At 42.4% G+C, this 21263-nt stretch overlaps 1 protein-coding gene across 9 annotated transcripts in view; it reads right to left on the bottom strand.

Moving 5' to 3' along the window:
- The window catches only part of ctnnd2a (catenin (cadherin-associated protein), delta 2a), a 222589-nt gene that overhangs the window by 6753 nt on the left and 194573 nt on the right, over positions 1–21263 (bottom strand). For all 9 annotated transcript variants that reach the window (XR_006841506.1, XR_006841504.1, XR_006841505.1 and 6 more), the window contains 3 exons: positions 12057–12309; positions 9543–9627; positions 443–569 (listed from right to left, as the gene is read on the bottom strand). Coding sequence is in view for 6 of the 9 variants with exons in the window: in XM_046372048.1 (XP_046228004.1) it covers positions 443–569; positions 9543–9627; positions 12057–12309 (465 nt within the window). In the remaining 3 variants the exon portion in view is untranslated. The remainder of the gene's footprint in view (positions 1–442; positions 570–9542; positions 9628–12056; positions 12310–21263) is intronic.

The raw sequence follows: 21263 nt of genomic DNA, 5'->3' as shown, positions 1-21263 counted from the left end.
GCTAACGATAATCATACTTTACAGCATGAAAGCTTGTGGGTGGCGAGCACAGACGCTAACAGTTATTTAGCTCGGGTGTAAAGACTGATTGACTGGTAAATGTTGATACTGGCTAATGTATGAATTATAGCTCATTAAAGACATGTGACTCCTATACCCCCTGGTTGTACTCATGCCCCACATAGATATGCACATGTGTGCATTCTTACTTGTATCCTTGCAGCTTTTGCTGGACTAAATCCATCCCCTAACGAGGAGACAAAAGAGAAGAAGAGAGATCTAAATAATCCTGTCACTTGAATAGTTCAACATCTTGAATCCTATCACAAGACCTTGAACCCTAAAGGCAGCTGATTGACTTCCGTCTCATCAGCTCAGGTCTCATTTCAGTGTGAGTGACCTTGCTGAGCTAGATGTCAAACCCTTGTCATGTGTTCCTCACCGGAGCGGTTATTTGGTGACGTCCTGACGGGTGAGACGGAGGGAGTTCGTGAGGAGGAGTAGGGTCTCTGTCTGTCTCTTTCTATCGTTGATGCAGAGCCCACAAAGTGATACTGGGAGTAACCATCCTGCAAAACAAAGACACAAAAACAAAGAAAAAAGTTGGGTACTGTTTGTGATAACTGCACAAACACAAAATGCAATATTCAGCTGGTGTTTGATAAGAGTTGTTTCTTTTTATGATTTCAGGGGTGTAAAAACAGCTCTGCAGTCACTTCCTGTTGTTTCAAACAAACATTTCAGAGAAATCAGTATTAAGCCCTCAATGTACCCACAATGCACCACATACTCCATCAAAAGCACAGAAGAACTGTTTGAGACCACAGTTTTAGACACAATTGGGAGTTACTGTCTTACTATGACACGCAAGTATGACACACTCACTCACAGAGCTGTTAGGAAATAAAGAATAAAATGTGAAGAATTTAAAGCAGATCAGAAAGACCTGACTGTTCTGTGCTCAAGGGGGAGAAAGTTCATCCGTGCTCTCCTTGGTTACCCTCGTCATTTTTTAAACATTTTACTCATTAAACAACGGCTTGAAAAAACGAATTTCAAAACTGGATGTCTTGAGTTTACCAACCTGTTGTAGGCGAGTCAAAAATGGATTCTGGACGCACTCACAAATGAGCAACACCCACATGTGCACATACACCCATCCACGCACCACAAATGAACATGCCTGCCTCAAGCCAGAGCTTGGTGAATATTCCACTGTCCTTGTAGGAAAAACTAATACAACTAACGACTGCACAAGCATAATTACCGTCAAGCCAATGACTTTGTATCTGTATGAGTTTAGCAGTGATTGGAGCAAAGCCGTTTTCATAAAAATGGATTATGAGAGTCAACAACAATCACAGAGCTGGAACCAAATTCAATTTAGCATTAAGATAATTGGTTACCCCTGAAAGCAAAGCACAAGCAGATGATAAAAGATAATGGGGACATGTTGCGTCACGGCTTTAGTGTCTGTGGGCCTCGGCTCTGCAAAGCGGCTGGACTGCGGTGACGGCGAGTACTTGGTGGGAGCAGAATTTAGCAGAGTTTGGCTGAAGAAGAGGAGAAGGAGGGAGAGAATGAGATGGCTGAGAGATGAAGGACATGGAGCAGAAAGAAAGGGAGGAGGGACCAAAGCTGTGGAAGACAAAATATGGCAGAAAGTAATGAGAGCAAGGCGGAGGAGGGAGATGGAGAGAGAATAATGACAGGAGGGTAAAGATAGCAAGAGGAGGAGAGAGGTAACGAGAGGGAGGGGAGGGGAGCACACAGGGAGCTATAGAGAGAGAGAGGGGGAGAGAGTGAGGGGAGTGGGTTGGACTGAGCACATTCCCATGTCCTCCTCTGACTCCCATTTCCTGGCACAGCACTGACGACTAATAGAGAGCCGAATCCTCTGACACAGTAGTTCAAAGGTAGCTCACTTCCAGTCTCTGCCATCTCTCCCTGCTTTCTACTTCATCTATTTATCCACCACTCCTTCTGTCTTCCCACTCACCTTGTTTCATATTCTCTTTCTCCCTTTTCCTCCCCCAGCCCATCTCATTATAAAGCACGTAACTTCCTTCTGGTACACTGGGCTGCTGTGGAATTGCTGTGCAATTGGACACTGTCAAACTGCCATGCTGCTCAAATGAACACAGTCGCTGAATATTAAATGATGAATGTATTTTGCAGAGTGATGTGTGAGGTCTGCTGCCTATAAATGCGGCTGACAAATGGGGTCCAGGAATGATCCACAGGGGTCCTTAAGCCCCCCCGAAAGCAAAATGAGGAACAGTTATCAGTACATTAATTAATGAATTTCACGCCTTAACATACGGTTTCTTCCCCTCTCAAACAACTTTAAAGTTAGAAAAATCATTGGATTCGACAGTGTCTGGCAGAATTATATGCTGTACATTATCAGACTGTTGCAACTCTTTATTGATTTTATGATGTTTACAGTACAAATCACTAAAACTCATGATTCTGCATAGGTCAGTTTGACAAACTTGGTATCTTTGGAAACTTTGTGAAATTCACTAGAATTTAAAGTAAGTAAGTTCTGTGGGTTTGAAATGTGATTGGCTGCACAGCATTCGTCTGGAACTTCTGGCTCACCAGCCAGTTCGTGAGCTTTGGATGGTTCAATAAATATTAAATCAACATCAAAATTTCATACGGGAGCAAATCAGACAGTTTTTTATACAACATTTGCACCATATCCAAGGTCCAGTGCTTGTTGTGCGCGCTGTGAATCCTCACCTCGTAAGCTACCAACATGTCAGCCGTACCTTTCTGATTATCACCTATTCTCCTATTCTGTTTTTCTCTTTCCATCCTTCTCCTCCTTTCTCGCACTCATTCCCTCCTTTCAGCCCCTACTGTAAAAATTAGACGGTCGCTAGGCAACCATTCTGCCTGTTGCCCTCACCACCACTGGATGCTTAGCTGAAGGTCGTGGGACTGCGAGGTAAAAAGCGATTACTGCCCCAACAAATGAGGTCTTGAGTGTGTGTGTCTGGCAGCGCTCATGCCACACAGCAATTATGGCAAAAATTGTAAAAGGTTACACATGATGGCGTGAAGTGAGGCGGTGGGTCCCCTCCAGGCCTCGGCGACCACTGAACATTGTCTTTTTTTTTCAGTCCTTCAATCCTTTTCTGTCTCTGTCTCACGCTTTTCGCACTCACACTCACACACATCCTGCCCGTCCTCAGAGGAATAATCTGCCTCTGACCTTTGCATTCTTTATTTTGGTTGCTTGTGGTTCAGCAGATTTAGGAGTTGACCTTCAATCTGCTGTGGTGTTTATTGTAAGTGCTTCAGAATGCTGTGTGAGTGTGCTGCAGCTCCTCCTCCGCGTCTTCCCAAAGCACTGCTGTTAGCCTCTACGCAGTGACAAGCTATCTCAGCGCATCCCCACTCTCCCTGTCTCTCCTCGTCTAATACAGGTGAACATCAGCGGGAAACCACAGAGGCAGCTTCTGAGGCCTGAGGTTGGTTCACTGCCTGCTGGAGTTTTTCATCTCTCTCTCTTACTGTCTTATCGTGTTTGCGCAGTTTGGCAGTGGGTGATGGATTCATTTTAGCTCCCTCTAGAAGAAGAGAATATCATAATTTTATATTTGCATTTTTTATTTTTTTTGCCAGCAATGTGTGTTTGAGCTAATAAACAACTGAACTAAACAACAACAACTACAACCACCTGAAGCTCAGTTATCCTCTAAACTAATGAGCTTGTGATAAAAGAAGCTACAGATTCTATAATGTGGATGATTCATACATTCAAGTTCAACCAGACAGCACAGAAGATCCATACAATCAACACGGTGTCCAGGTGGACACCCAGGATTAACGTCTCCAATTCAGTATCGGACCAAATGTGAAAAATGGTGACAACCTGCCCTTCTGTTCATGAGTCATGCTGTTAAATAATAGACAGAAAACATTATGATGTCACAGTGAAGTTGATCATTTAAACATTTTATCCCTTTAGACATTTGTATGAAATTTTGTCATAATTACTGCATAGATTCTTGAGTTATGGCTAAAAATGTGTGAACTTTAATGACCAAATTCTAATCACTTCATCTTCGAATCTGAATTAATTTGAGCCAAATTTGAAGATATGCCCTCAGATATGACGTTCATGAGAATGGGTTAGACGGGCAGATGTAGGACAAACATACCGACAGACGGATGGACGGAGGGACCGAGGGACATAATGCCTTGGCCACCTGCACAACAATGTTAACAATTTAGGTATGAGAGACTTAAACCGTACAAACTCTACAAACCAAAAATTTGAATATCAGTTATTAAAAATACCTGAAAAGGCACCTACTGAATAATGCTGGGCTGATTACAATCAGATGGCCATTCTTAACCAGTTTAACAGCTCTGAGTATAACAAATTACAAGATCTGTGGCAAAAGCTTTCTAGCACTTTCAAATGTATTAATTTTACTTACAGGAACTTAGTGAACATTATGCATGCAATGATCCTGCAAAGGTTGTGCAATCAGTGACCTCACACATGCACACCACACACACACATTTCTGTTATATCACACAAAAACACCCACATATTGGATTACACATCCCTGGAACATATTGTAAAACTGTCACACGTGTGACAAACACTGCAGCTCTCTGACCCTCAACCCCATCTGTCATATGTGCGTGTATGTTTGTGATGTGTGTGTGTGTTTGTGATGTGCACGTGTGATGTGAGTAAGATATGTGTGCTTGTGTCTGTGTGTGTGAGAGAGAGACACAGAGACAGAGAGAGAGACAGAGAGAGAGAGAGATGGAAAGTTTCTGATTAAGTTCCCAGCCAGATCATTTATCAAGAAATGAGGCAAGGCAGCCCAGCAGAAATTATGCACTGAACAGGGGTATGACAAAGTGTAGCGGCCTGAGAACACAGTATGAAATTCAGTGTTCAGCTCGTATGTGTGGTGTGTGCGTAAGACGTGAGAGTGCCCATGTTTGACAATCTGGTCCTTCTGGTCCTATTAAGAACAGGTTCATTTACAAAGTGACCATGTTTCAAGTCCCAACTTTCCACAGAAATCCCTTGTCAGTACATTTGTTGCTTACTTAAAAGATGACCTGTAGCTTACACACACACACACACACACACACACAGAATAATGACACAACCTGTCAAAGAATACAAATAAACTCGGGTATAAGCAGAGTTCTACAACACACTGGGGACTTTTATACATGATTTATCCTAAAGTCAGTGCTTGTGTTGCTACTGACAGATTTTGGCGTTGGTTTATCAATGGCTGCTGCCCCGCTGATCTTTAAAGTCATCTCAGATGCTATTTTCATGCAGATTTACTGTGAATTTATGGGCCCTCAGCTTTTCATTTTAACACCCTCAAAAACTGCTGGGCAACCTGCTCCGTTGCAGTTCTCTCTTCTTTCTCTCTCTCTCTCGGAGTGATCCCATGGCACTGCTGTAGGAAGCAATTAACTCTTCTCACCGTAGTTTGGCAAAAACACACACTTTCAAAAACTCACACACACACACAGAAGCAAACATACATGTGTATCCACGCCCATAACTTTTGCTCCGCTGAAAAGTGTGTTTCAAACCACTCTCATTACTTTGAGACTTCAAAGCAAACAACTCTTTGCCAACACAGCTCAAACTGACTCATTATTGACCCAACACTTTTCTCCTCTTTCAAAAACCACACGCACGCACGCACACACACACACACACACACACACAGCTCAAGCATGCTTATTTTCATACTGTGAAACTTTCTAGAATTCACCTCCATTTCTTTCCCCTCTTCACTGTCTTTCTTCCTCTTTGCTCACAAACAGTCTGCAGAGACACCCGACTCCACTTTGGTCTAAATTGTATGCTAATCCATGTTTGGATTGGAGGCTAACAGGATTTTTGCTGCACTTAACACCCATGACCTAATACGTAACGCAGGGATACCAGCAGTAAAGTCACTTATACTGAGCTCTGGACTCGCATGATAAAGTCAAAGTGTGGATCCTCTAACGCAACAATTTCCACAGTTCTAAAATCAGGCTGGTTTGTCACTAACCAGGCTGTGTTCACACAGTTCAGGCAGGAAATAGTAAGGTATGTGTCTATCAGCCTCTCAAAGCAATTTTTAGAGTGAGTTTAAGGCATAATGCAGAACTGAACTGCTTACAAAGTGTCAAAGAAGTGTGAGTTAGATTGTTTGTCTTGCTTTTAATGAAACTTGTGCTGGATGACAGTGAGGTCTGAACTGCAGTACAAGATCTTGATCTTTCAAACATTATGATGAAGCACAGGTGGACGAGTTAGGATGAAATGTTACAACAGGACAGACTGCAGATGATATCTTGTTGTAATTTAAGGATGATGGATGAGGTTTTCTTTTATGTTGGTGTGAAGCAAAAAAGTCCATTTAGTGAGTAATTTTTCCTTTTTCCAAGAAATGTATGTTTACATCTTATCGGATCAAATGAGACTCATTTTGTTGTTTGAAAATATGCTGCAATCAATCTTCAAGTTGTTTGCTTCCTTTAATATCTGTCTTTATTAAATCCTACTCCGACAAGAAGGGGCCCTTGGGGCAAAGAAGGGAGGAGTACAAAAAAATAAACAAATAAATAAATAATCCAAAAAAAGAATGAAACAACCTTTGTTGGGCTTGGCTGCCGTGTAAAGCCAATGTCCTTCATGTCGGATCACTGGAGTGTTATGCCATCCAGTGGAGTGTAATGCTATCCAGTGGCAATGATTAGGAAAGTGTGAAGCAGATGAGACTCCAAGGGGCCACATGGGGATACTGTTCAGTGGAATACTGGGGATGAGAGGATGACGAATGAAGAGAGGGATACAGTCGTCAGGATGAGGCGAGGACACACTGATGCCATGGGGTGGCCTGTCCTGAAGTGACTGCAGCAACAGTCACAAGTCTTGGACTGACGGAGAGCCGCTGCAGAGAGGGGCCTTCTGCGGTAAGACCCTTAATGCGCAAAGGTTTCATTACTTTAAAGAACAACAGCTTGCTCTTGTTGTTTCAGGATTTTTTTTCAGCTTTGAAAACAGCTTTGAAAACTTAAGTTTAAGTGCTTGAAATTCAAGTGGGAAATCCCAGTTTATCATCTGAGGAAAATAACACAAGATGAAATGACTTGTTGAAGTGAAGCTTGTTGCGGCGCACTAATAATCTCTCTTGATGTTCTGTTGAATGTCTATCAGCAAGGATGAATATGGGCCAACACTGAATAATATAAATATTTCCCACCAGAACAGAATGCAAAAAAGGGACATTTAACTATACAGAATTGTGCAATGAAAGGCAACACTTGTACAATTCAGGGTTTCAGAAGGTAGCCAGCTAAAAGTATTATTTGTTGCAGGGTTTGCACTGTTCAGCATTAAAATTGTGTGTATAGTCTGTTCACGAGCACCAGAGCACGTCATCAGCTTCTTCTTTTTTATTTTTTAGCCTCCATAGTGATGAGAACCACACACTGAAAGCCAAGGACACCTTCCCGGTATGTGTTACTTAATATTTCCAAGTATCACACCATAACTTGTTGATTATGTTTCTAAAGTTTTAGTGCGCTGAATGGCAGATAACCTTGGTGGCAGGTATTCACTCAGCAACACTCATTACCAGCAAGTGAAAGGAACAAAACATCTGTCATTACTTTTAATCAAGTGTGTGGGTGTTTGTCATTCCAAAAGAAACAAAGGGGCAGCAGGAGGAGGAGGAAGAGGCTTTCAGCTGTGTTTGTGTGTGTGTGTGTGTGTGTGTGTGAGAGAGAGAGAGAGAGAGAGAGAGAGAGAGAGAGAGATAAAAAAGAGTGTGTCTGAGTGAGAGAGGAGCACACACACCAATCATCATTTCTCTAGACCTCATATTGTTTTCTCATTTTTTGCTTGTTTATGCTGTTCTTTGTGAGCTACAGGTTGGTTATTGTATTAATGAGCTGTGGTTTGCTGGTAGCCAGCAGCATTAAGACTATCATGATGCAATAAATAATCACAAGCATCAGTGTTAGCTTGTGTGTGTGTGCATCGAAAAGCCCCCCAAAACAAAAGGCTAGTGACTAACACAAAGTTATTGATCTTTCTGCCTCTGCAAACACTGCTGCTCAGTTGTGATGGTGCCCAGCAGAACCCCATTATTCTTTTGTTTGGAGGTGGTTATGACTGACCTGAAGGAGAAAGCATACACACACACGCACACACACACACACGCACACAGACACAAACACACACAACAAAAGTGCATATAGTGCAACCTAAAGCCATACAGAAGCCTGCATGCCTTCCCACACACACACATACACACACCTAAACACTTGGTTACACACACAAATGAACTCATTTACAAAGACACACCGACGTATTGCCACCATAAACCACGCAGGCTACAGGGGCTGAATGAAGATGATAACTCCGAGGCTGTTTAGAAGGAGCTCTACCTCTCTGCCAGTCTCTTCTTCATCACTTCTGATCTTATAGGCCACACTGGAGACTGGAAAAGCACAATGTTAAAGTAGCGAATTCTTAGTTCCTATTGCTCCAACAACTTTATATGGATGACATTTATATCACCCTGCTGGATTTGTTTTGTATTAATTCATTAATCTCACAAAATTTCAATGAAGCTTCATTTATCTCCCTGTTTGTATACTTTGTGAACGCTAAATCAATACCATATACCACAAAAACTGCTGACTGATGGTGGCAGCCAGTGGCAGGCGCTGGCAATCTCTGTCTAAGCTGTCAATTGCAGGGTGGAATTAGCTAAACTCAGCAGCCGCTTAATCCAGCGGAGGTTCAAAGCGAGTCTCAGAGACAACAGCAAATCCTGACAAAGATTAGTCCTGACCAGAAAACAAAGCATACTTCAGCTGGTGATGTTTCAGCCGGGAACAAAGAGGTCAAACCAAAACCAATTTATTAAATAGATTCAGCAGAGAATCAGCCTCAACACCTGAAAACCTCTCATCTGAACAGTTCATCCAAAGATCGTTTGAGGCCAGTTGGACATAATTGGTTTTTAAATTAAAAAGATGTTCGGTCAAAAACCTACTGTACTGATAATTAACATGAGTGCTACTGTTTGGTTGGTGTATCCAGACAATCCAATATATATATTTATTCACACTGCACATCAACAGCTCCATATCCTCATGAGAGAGACCAATCTGCAAATGCAATTTTATGACAACATTATGCTTCTAGCGAGATATCTGATGGTGTGAAGAAGGGGTTAATTGTCGTTTTAGGTTCATGTTAAAATTACTGTTGCAACTTTTTCTTTCATATTCACAGGACAGCCTAAGAATGTAAAATTCTACAACAAACTAAACTGTGTGTAATTTGTTGTGTAATGCGCCGACAGCAGACTGATCACATAATGAGCGAGACCCTGCAGAGGTGGACATCAAAATAATTGTTAATCCACTGTGGGTGTCATCAGCCAGTAGCCATACTTGACCATACATGACATTGTTAAGTAGAAAATGAATCTTCGGCTCAGAGTTACAGTCTGTGAACTACATCTTACCTTCTTGTAGAGGGAGCGCAGGTCTCTGTACTGCCACATACTGCTGAGGACCTGAGAGGCTGCCTTTACAACCTTTGCTGAGTGTCTAGAGAGAGAAAGAAAGAGAGTTATTTCTCCTGGTCCCCGTTCCTTCAGATTATGTTGCTATGTTATTCTGTCCCCTGTCTGCGCAAGATGTGTGCAGACCTGTGGCATTTGGCTTTAAGAGTAAGAGAGCTATTGCTCTTCTCAGAGGAGAATGATTTTCCTTGCACAAAACAGAGAGTTTCCAGATGAATGTAAAATGACCCTCTCTGCAATACTGATGGTCCCATCCCTGCCACTTAGCTGAAAAATGGCTCTAGTAGAAGTCAGTTCTTAAGAGCTGCCCCTCAAAAAGCTAAAGAGTAAAGCAAAAGAGATGCTCATTTGCCATTTGTAAACCAAAACTGACTGAAATTCTCCTCTTACCAGGTCATTTCCCCAGTTAGAAGTATTTCAGACATTGAACTGAAGGGAATGTGTCAACAAGAAGCCACTGCATCAGCCTCCCACAAACAATACACTAGAATGTATGATGTGTGGACAAATGTATTGGGACACTTGACCACTACACCAGTTGGGACTTTTATGACACCGCATTCTAAATACACAGACATTAACATGGAGTTGGTCCCCCCTTTGCAGCTATAACTTCTGTGAAGGCTTTCCACAACATGTTGGAGTGTTTCTGTGGGTATTTGTGCCCATTCATGCAGTAGAGCATTTGTGAGGTCACACACTGATGTTGGACCAAAAGGCCTGGCTCACAATCTCCGTTCCAGTTAAGCCCAAAGGTGTTGGATGGGGTTGAGGTCAGGGCTCTGTGTGGGCCAGTCAAGTTCTTCCACACCAAACTCATCCAACCATGTCTTTATGGAGCTTTGCTTTGTGCACTGGGGCACAGTCATGCTGGAATAGAAAAGGGCCTTCAACAAACTGTTGCCACAAAGTTGGAAGCATAGCATTGTCCAAAATGTCTTGGTGTGCTGAAGCATTAAGATTTTCACTGGAAGTCAGGGGCCGAGCCCAAACCCTGAGAAACAGCCCCATACCACACCTGAATTCAATAATGAAAAGGTTTGTCCCATATAATGTGTCATAATTACACATGAATGAAGTGATTCCCCAGGAAATAACATGCTCATCTCTGCTGTTACATGAGAACAGTCAATGATTCTGCAGCACAAACAAATACAACACAAGCCAAACACCATAAATGTAAGATTATTGCTATTCATGTGATTTGGCTCAAGTAATATATTCCAATCATCAGGGTGAAACTATGAGAAATATAATAAGGTAGAAACAGGGGGATTTCTAACCACCCTGCTGTTTGTAGATGAAACCAGAATTTAGTGTTTCAAATATGTCGGTTATAAACCAATATTTATGTTACTCCTTTTTCATTATGTTGTATTTTTTGGCTCCCACTTTTTCAAAGTTGGTCAACAATTGTTATCGATGGCAGCACTGTAATGGGTATTATCCCAATCTGAAAGTGTGTAATCGTGTAAACATGGCTCAGCTGATAAGGAGCATTTATCCTCAGTGTACCTATTCTGAGAAAATTAAGATGTGTGGGCTATTAGCAGCTAACTAGACTCATGGTGAAATTTGCGCTTATGAAGGTTTCTTTCAGCAGTTCATCTCTCTGTAATGGCACCCTTGAGCACAGTTCCCCAAATAGACTGAGTCTCTCGCTCTCCATAACAATAAATGAACGTTTGACCTCCATCTGATAACACTCGTGGCAACCCCCGACCCGCCCATGGCTGCTAGACAGAACGCCCTGCTTGGTTACCCAGTGGTGACAGGAGTTATATTCCTCCTGCACCTTTCTTGTTGTTCTCCAGCTGCCTTCTGTGGATGAATGGTCACAGGGAAGGCAGGCACAGTTATAAATGATGGATGTGTGGTCACCTTAAGGCACTGGTCACTACTGTCAGTGTGCTGATGTCTTGACAATTATAGCACAAAATACAACAGTGAAAATCTGTTTTGCCATTTGGCCTTTGCATCACATTTTGGGTTCTCAGCAGTTTAATCAGGACTCAATGAAAAGCCACAGCAATTCATTACAGAGATTTCTCATCTTGTCCCCTTGTCCCCTTGTTCCCTGATCAGTTGAGTGACATTCTTTCCCTGAGGCACATGTGAATGACACAAGCAAACAAGAGTGGATGCTTGAGTTTATAGCGTTCTTCATCTTTCCTGTAGAAATCATCATCATGATCTAATAACCACTTTAACAGCAGTGCGGGTACCTGTGTTCTGTAGAAATATGTGACGTACTTTTACATAAACTGTTATGTGATTGCACTCAGAGTTTTCATAGTGCCCTTTCAGGTTTTCTGCTGAACCCAATTTGAAACTGTTGCAAATGAATTTGAAGTGATGTTAAGCCATACGGGTGAACAATGTGGTGCTACCGTAGCTCAGCAGCAGGTTTTGCTTTCATTGTGTGTTCTGGTCTCAAATCATCGGCTTACTCACTTGTCTCCTTTGCTGCGAGCGATGCCGATGAGTTTTTCTATGCCCCCGGCATCTCGCAGTGCTTTGGCGTTCTCCATGTTCTTGGTGATGACTTCGTGCAGTGCACAGCAGATGGCAGTAACTGTGTCATCTGACATGGCCTTGCTGGGAGGGCCTGTGGTCCCGGAGGTCCCACTGCTGGTGGCGTTGTTGTTGCTGCTGCTGCTACTACTGCCTGGTAGCCGATGGATCAAATCTCTCATGGCATATTTACCTGGAGAGTGTGGAGAAAATGAAGGAAAGGGACAAAAATGGTCATGATTTATCCTGCGCACATTTCACAGTTCGAATGCAAAGGAATGATTCTAGACAAGCATTTATGTTGAGTGAAGCTATGGATGACTGGTACAGTATAAAACTCTATACCTCAATAATATACATTTCTAGGACATAAAACTGAAGATGCCCTTTTGCTGTCTTCTTAAAAAATGTCTTGTGTGGCTAGTGAGTGTTTAGGATAACTTCATAAAGCTGTAGCTTGTGAGGGCACACTGAAAATCCTCTGACGCACAGACACTAATGCAGACATGCTGAGAATCCAATAAAAGGGGCGACTAGTGGTATTTCTGTGAAAAGCCTGGCATATGAAGAAAATGAAAAAAAAAACAACCCTGACATTCAAAGAATGGATTGTTGGAGAGATCGAAGCAACAAAGAAAGGGAGTAATTAAGAAGTGCAAGAGATGCTGTTGGATAGGAAACCCATAAACTCAGCCGGTGAGAAGGTGGAGCAGATGGAGGTGATAACATCTGAGTGAAGAAGAGTTTAAGGTGTGAGGAGTATGTGTCATGTTGGTCTTAGATCAAACAGGGTTAAGACAAGATATTAATGTAGAATGACTGAGTTGAGATTAGATGAGAACAGTATGTTGGTGTATATTTAAATGCCCACACAGGCAGGCATGTATTTCACATATATATATATTTACTATATATATTTACTATGCAAATTAGCTAGGACACATGTGAGGAAACCTTTCAACCACTCACAGTGAAGTTACTTGTGAGTGTGAGATCAGCAGATGTGAAGATGACTGAGAAGAAGGGCCACTCCAGCAGAGACTGAAGCAAATAGGTGACAAGTGGAAGAGCGGAGGACAGGAGAGGAATGGAGGAGATGAGAGGGAAGAGGTGATGGCGCTGCCTGAGGAGGTTCATCAAACATGAGTGGCAGTCTGGGGGTAAGCAATGCCCTGACCATCAAAAAACCTGTCGATTACACTTAACCTGACGCATCAAGTCATGTTCCAGATAAAGAATCCATTTGGATGCAGAGGTGAATGCCTAACAATCAGCAGTGGGTGAACTGTGGGTTTTTAACTTTTTTTTTTAACAAAACCTCCTCATCTTGTCTCCATGACATGTTGCAGGGTGTGACAAAGCATCCCACTTAAAACAGTGCGAGTCACTCTCGCCTTCTAAGTTTTACAAATGCAAGCTCTTCACAGGCATGCTGGATTAGATAAAGTAGATAAAAACAGGAAGTGCTATTCTGTTGAATTATCTTCAAGGGGACCATTACATCCTATATGGGAGCTGAGAAAACTGAGGCCATAACACTCAATCTGCAGTAAGAGGAAAATACTTCTGGATTTCTTCACAGCAGTTGTGAAATAATATTTCCAAACAATTCATTTTAAAGAGTATAAGAACACCTATCGACCTGCCACTCTCAATCAGAGCTCTCATCTTCTGCAGCCCCAGTGCCACTTTGAATTCATTAACTGAAACACTGAAACAGCCTTGATTTGTTCCTTCACATGTAGAACGCAGTCTGAACTACACCAGAGCTTAAAATCTATCCATCCATCAATCCATCACTGGGATATGCCAGGAGTCCCTACAGCCTGGTCGTTAATCCATCTGATAGTGATCTGCGAAGGGCTGAAACTCAGATGACACTATCAACCTTCATCACGTCAGGGAACACGCACGCACAGAAGAACAATGCACAATTATAAGTATGCCCTTGTGCAACAAACCTTGTTGTCATACACTTGAATTTAGGCACGTTTGTGGAGACGCACATGGAGGACGGAGTTAATTGGTCGAGTGTTATCGCAGACTGGCAGACTGAGCGGAGGTCAAGCGGCCATTGTCTTTTGGCTGGGAGGACAAAGTTAAGCTGCGTGCTGAGATGAAGACTCATTATTTGACTGACTTGAATCAGATTCCTTTCCTGACTGATTTACTGGCTGGTGACTGACTGATACATTTACTTGCTTTCTTGATTTAATGATGTGACTAATTTCTGAGTGAGTGAGTGAATTATTTACTGACTGACTGCATGACTAATTTACTGACTGACTGCCAGATAATTTACTGCGTGAATGACTAACAATTTATTGATTGACTGACTGACTGATTGAGTGAGTGACTAATTTATCAACTGACTGACTGAAGGGAATCCAGTAATAATAATAGCAGGGTGAAGAGTAAGAGTACAACGATGAATATTAAATCTATGAGAGGCATATCCTTGTGTATGTTTCTCCAAAGACAGAGTGGCCCAAATCTGATTTTCTTTTGGCTCACACATGACATGATGGAATTTGATCTTCTCAATTCTGACTGGCCACTTTCATATGTGTTCCAAAATCAAATACAGATCGACATGGAATTCTTCACAACCCCACCACTCCTGACTCTGACCACGCATTCAAACACACACAATGCCATACAGAAGTAGCTGCAGCAAAACCTTAATTAAAAACTTCGTCCTTGTTATCTTCTGCTCAAGAATGCGTTGGTCTCCACTGCACATCAACTAAACAAAACCGCAACCACTGACTTCAGTGGCCTCCATGTTTATTTCCATTCTGTGTTTTTGTTCTTTTGAGTCAGTTTGGGACCGTCACCACACAATGTTCACACTGGAATCTGATATTGGCCACATTTAAATAACAATGTGAGCAGTCAAACAAAAAAATGGGATTCGAGCAATAAATCAAGATTGAGCACTGAGCCTTGCAATGTGAATGGAAGCATTTCCCGCTTAGAAGCAGATGCTCTATCAGCATATCTCAAAAATATGCCTGCATAAGTGTGTGTGTGTGTGCGCACGAGTGCATATCGCTCTCAGTCTCTGCAACGTCATCACAATCAACCCACAGGGGGCGAGTGCCGCGTGGAGAAGATGATATGGAAGGAGAGAGGGGAAGAGGACCTCTGAAGGAGGAGTAAAACATCACTGTAGGCACCCACGTTTGACAGAGGAAGAAGAGGAACAGGAAGGATGACTCAAGGACACAAAAACTGAGGAAACAAACAGGAAGGTTAGCTTACAGTGTATGCTGACACAAATGCGATGTGAAACGTCTCGATAGCTGAAGAATCAGAGAGACGCCCTCGTTATCTACGCCCCTTTTAATCACACAGCGTGTTAGAGGAGGACGCTGCCTCCTGATACCTCACACACGCCCAAAAGCCTCACACACCACCTCACCTGCGCATGCACATCACACACATATCACCTGAATATACATATTGCTCATTATCTTGTTTTCTGGTTGTTTGCTTTAGTTTTTGGCTTGTTTGTTTTGTTTTGGGATACTTCTTCAGACTCGTTTGTTTTGATGTGAGATGTTTTTATCTCTGATGTCATTTTTGTTGTCTCTTGGGGGTTTTATTGTATTTTTTTTTGTCAGCTCACAAAGTTTTATCATAGAACAAATATTAGTGCCATACACATAAACTAGGATTATCACCATGTTGCTGTATACCTCCACAAACCAGTCAGGCCGCAGTTTATATTAACGTCTGTACAGACTCACATAATATATGCAGTTAAGACTTGGAAGGAATTTAATATAAGTGTTCTTTGGTGAAATGTCTTCACTTTTTTTTATTTTTACAGAGGAGCACAGAGGGGAGCGACCGAATGGACAACTCGAAAACATAATGCCTCAACTACACTGAAGCAAAGCTGTGCTCAGACACCACTTTAGTCAAATAAAATCTGGCCTCTTTCCGACATACAGACACTATGATACCCTGAGCCTGCAAGAGGCGTATTGATAAATTATAGATTAATATAAATGAGAGGGAGTGGCTGCACTTTCCTAACGTCAATGCAAAATTCAACACATTTTAAAAGCCAAATCTTCTGATGTGCTCATCGCCCTAATGAAGACATTTTTGTTAAGATACTGGGCTTTAACATCTACTAAACAAATAGATAAACCATTAGGGACGTCAGGAAACAATAATTCCTGTGAAATCACAGTGGTCACATAGTCTGAGGGGGAAATTAAGATGGACCTTTTTTCTTTCTTTTTTTAAATTATGAGTAGGCAGCAACTCTTTCCACTTTAAAGTCCTGCTGTGGCATGGACAGCACCTGCACATGCTGCAGTACAACCTCCCCTCTACTCTTGTCTCTGAGATGTGAGCTACACCTGGAACACGTCCTCAAGGACAGGAACAAGGCCTGTGCTAATCACTGCACAGTCTAATAAACCTGTATTACACTACTGATCCAAAATAGCCACCTTCACCTGGGAGGCAGAGCTGGTAATATATTCCTGTGCTGCATTCCCTCATGTGTTACTAACTCCCGCTGAGCAGGGCATGCTTCATCAGGGCCATAATGGCTGATTTGATTTAAAGAGATCCAATTACCCTCAACAATAGAGCGATTTGATTGTTTACTGACGGAGAAGGGAGAGTGTTATTGAAGTAAAATTGGAGGTAATTGTCTCAGGGAGATGTGGGGAAAGATGAAATGGCTTGATTGGTTGTGGCATCCGACTGTCTCAGAATAAAGGATGGTTAATACACAATTATCAGTGAATGCATTGGGGTCCCTGAGGTGGGCGACTGTGCGCTTACTGGTATCAAAAGCTACTGGCGATGTTATGTTTCTAAAGCCTCTCAGGGTTCAATGAATATGGTGTAGGCTGAATAAAAGCCTTTGTTACAAAGAAAGACATATTAGACAACCATTAGGTAGATGAGTCCACAACCTGTTGAGGACTGCGAAGAAAGAAACTGTCAGTGTGAGAACTGTTGTCTTAAAGGACTAATATGAACACTGCAGGTCTATTCATGTGCATCACTGAAGAGTTTGATTTTTACTTGGAAAGTATGCTGTATTTTTATCCCTTCTCTTTTATCCCTTCTCTTAACTGAATGTCAAATGTTGTTACTCTGTCGTGTTGATCTGAAATCAGCTAAATTTGAAACGTGGAATGATTATGAGGTGCCATGCTATTAAAATATTGAGTGATAAAACTAGTGTTTCAGCATCTTTGTGTGACTTGAGGCGCTTTCACAGGGGTGATTTAATCAGTAGTACAGCACCTCATCGACAGGGGGCGCCAGATTCAAACCAACAGGCTTTCAGTTTCTGTTCTGTGGGAATATTTCTTTATTGAAAACAAAAAAGTGATGTGGTTAGGGTACTTGGGTGTTAGCCTCCGAGAGCTCAAACTGCATATGAGACTAAACACTGAAATCATATCAACGCACAAACCCTGGAGATATTCTCAGACACTGATGTCAACGCTCAGGGAGGAGGGAGGGGGGTTTATTGAAACCAATTTTACTTATTTTCCACTTACAATAATCCTAAAAACTGAACTGTAAAAACCCACACCATTCTAGTTCTGAAGTCTGAACACACACACAAACAAAGAAACACACCCTGCAGTCACCAGTTATCAACATCCTCTCATCCTCATCGAGCCAAAACGTAGAAATGACCTCCGAAGACAGTCTGCTTCCCCACGACAGTGAGGTGTATTCCCTTTTACTTGTCAACAGATAAATATATAAATAAATGATTAAAATGCAGATGCAGAGGAGAGTACAGACACCAGGTTTGAAAAGGTTAGAAATGAAGGAAAATTGGAAAATGAAATGCTGTTGCTTTCCAAATCGTAAAATATTCCACCTTCCTGTGTTCGGTGCTTTTCACACCAGTTATATCTCGCCCTCCGTGTGTCTCCCTTTGATGTCTGTGGGTGACAGGTTTACAGCACAAACTGCAAAGAGGGGTGGGGGGGACGGAGGGGGGCGAGGCAGGGGATGGTTTCCTCCCCTGCAAGGAACCTGTGGCTTCATTAAAGACATTTTGCTGACATGAAGAAGATGCCTGCGTGGCAGGATGTTTTGATGCACGCACACACAAACATGATGTATTCATGCACACACTCGCAGTGAGAGAGAATTCCCGTTGTGATGGTTAGAAAAAGTTACGCCACACAGCTTGTTGATGATCATCAGCTGGATTCTTTTATTGGATAAAATCATGGAGGCACAATTTCGATTATGTCATCTGACACCTTCAGATGACAAAAAATTGCATGAATCTGTGCACCTTCTGGGGTCACCTGAATGCGAGTCAGATCCTGGGGGGGCAGCTCTAATACAAAAAAAATCCCATCATCGCTTGACAGCCCCTTCTCTCCCTCCCTCTGTATCTCTTTATTGTTCTCCGTTTCATTTTGTGTCATGCTCCCAGACTGGAGAAGAGAAAGGAGAACGCTAGAGAACAAAGTGCACGGATAAAAATCATGCCAGACCCTCACACGCAAGAGATTCATCCCGAAGGCGACACTGAAATCTCATCAAGTTCCGCAGCAACAGGGGCGGCGAAGAGTGTGTCGACTTAGTGTGAGTCAGTGGACACGGTCACTCTGTCTTTTGGCCTGTTAGCTTTGCGAAGTTGTTTATGCTTACCACATTGCAATCTGTTGACAGCCGGGAAGGCAAAAGATATGTAAAAGTTGGCGGTGAGGAAAACACAAAATGCACTCTCTCTGGTGATCTAAAAATACTTAGTGTGGCCAGGAATCCTGATGGTGGGATAAGCATGTTATGTATTTGCCCCATGCATAGTGCAAGCTTTCACTGCAATGTGAGTGTGTAAGAGGCTTGGAACGGGTGATATTTCTGCAACCTTTTTGCATCTGTGTATAACAGTACTTGAACTCGAACTCACACACACACTCACGCAGGCACACAAGTTTGCAATCATGCAATTAGTGACATCCCTGTGGCGCAGTGCTTCGGTTTCCACAGCAACACTCCCCAGCATTGATGTCATCAGCACGGGACACAAAGAGCGAGAGACAGCGAGAGGGAGGGATAGGGGAGGCGTTATGAGCCCATGTCTGCATGGAAAGGAGACGGGAGGAGAGGGGGATAAACAGATAAGAAACGAGGAGGGAAAGGGGGAGAGACAGAAAGAGGGGTGGAGGGGTGGAGAAAGAGAAAAAGAGGGGTGGAGAGTGGGAGGGGAGGGGAGGCTTAAGCCAACACAAGGTGTTTTGAGACACGAGAAGAAGACAAAGAAAGAGGAGGAGAAGGAATAAAAGAAGACAGGAAAGGAGAAAACATAGACTTTCACATATTTTATATCACTGATACAGCGTTGCCTTTATTGATATCACGGTTTAAGGAGGCTTCAGCACTTTGCCTTTAACTTTCACAAAACAAGTTCACCACTTACTGTTTCAGACAGATTTTGATTTGAGTTTTTTTTTTAATACTTTTTTCTTTTTTTCAGAAAGCAGACAAATATAGGGTGTCTTCTGCAATCAGTACGCAATCAAAAAAAAAGTGTGTTATTGGTATTCCGAAGGTGTTTTCATTTGATGTGATTCAAACTGAACTGTGAAGCTTCTGCAACCTATCACACATGAGAATATCTTGATCAGACTTGGAGCAAACATGCACCAAAACAAGCGCCCCTTGATTCACATGAAAGAGGTGGTCTTGAGCCACTTTCAAGTAAGCCATGCAGAGCTCTGTTTGATGCTGTAGTTTGATTACTGTAGTCCAAATGCAGGGAGGTGGCCAACAGATCTGGTATTTAAAGCCCGACTGGTTAGAGTTTGATTCGTCTTGAATGTTGCACCTCCAAAGTATGTGTACATTGTTAATATTAAATAATGCTTTTGATTTGCTAATAACTGACTTGTAGATTGATGTAGGATTAAAAAAAAACTTTGCACCATCTAAATATCCTGAATCTAAAGTATGACGTGTTTGTTTGAAAAGTGTAAAAAGTTTCACCTCCAAATATTTAAAGCAATCCGCAGTATGTAACTTCATATCAGGAATTCATGTCCGGAATTTAAATTAAACTCCTGCAGAATCCAGAGACTTGGTTCGATTTAGCTGCTGGAGCCAGTCACCTCGCACAAAAGACTGTTTAATTAACTCATTAAACGTATTAAATTGATACACATTTTTGCAGTAATCACCTTTTCATTAACCACCAACTTTGGTTTGGATTTGGCTGCACAGCATCAGTTAAAGGGAACCTTCAGTAAATGGTTTCTGTGTTTGAAAAAATACAGCGTCTTTTTTGGCATTCCAGTGCTGTTCCCAATTCATGTGTGTCAAATTACCATCTGTAAGTAAATGGGGAAGAATTGCGCTGACAGACGGTGTAGCAGTGAATGGGACTCATTTATTGCTACACAGGCGTACAGTGCATTATGCAAATCATAAACTATGAAGTAGGTGAAATCAGCAGAGAGACAAAAACATTGACAGATGAGAAGAACGATTCTCGGTGACATCAATATGGCACCAAATCACATTACAGTGGGACTGGAATGTAAGCACACATATGCTCTTTAGCATCCACTGCTCTCTCTTCTTACTATCCTTGCTCAGCCTCCCTGGCCTGACTTGTCCTCTCTCTGCTCTTCCTCCATATCCGTCTCCAGCCTGTCTTGCTTGTCTTGCCGCCGTCCAATCATGCAGTGCTTTCCAGTGGATTTGACACTCTGAGGTTATTGTGTGTGAAAGCTGATTCTCATCTCCTCTCACTCTGTTGAGTTCTCATGCAAACTATCATTTCCCCCCACGGTGATGCTGCAAACTTACCGGCACTGACAGCTTGTGACACACCACAGCACAAGTGTTAAGAGGCGCAGATTTGGTTTTTGTTTTTTGGAAAAGAGGCGATGCACTCTTGATTAGCCATACAAAATCATATAATCAGGTGGAACTCTGATCTGACAAAGATCAGCAAACCGCTCTTTGAAATGGTTTTGTCGCTTTGTGTTAAACTGTTGTTTTGCAGAAGTGCGTGGTGGAAAGGTGTTTGACTCAAGAGGTTAGAGCCACCGCGGTGAATAAAGCTTTAGAACACGGGCCAACTGGAGCTCGTCTCATAGGAGTGCCAGGCCTCTACCTCTTTTCTGTCGACAC

The sequence above is a fragment of the Scatophagus argus genome, chromosome 18, assembly GCF_020382885.2.
Source record: "Scatophagus argus isolate fScaArg1 chromosome 18, fScaArg1.pri, whole genome shotgun sequence".
Lineage (NCBI taxonomy): Eukaryota > Metazoa > Chordata > Actinopteri > Scatophagidae > Scatophagus > Scatophagus argus.
Note: the sequence above shows the minus strand (reverse complement) of the source record. Positions and strands in the feature narration are given on the sequence as shown.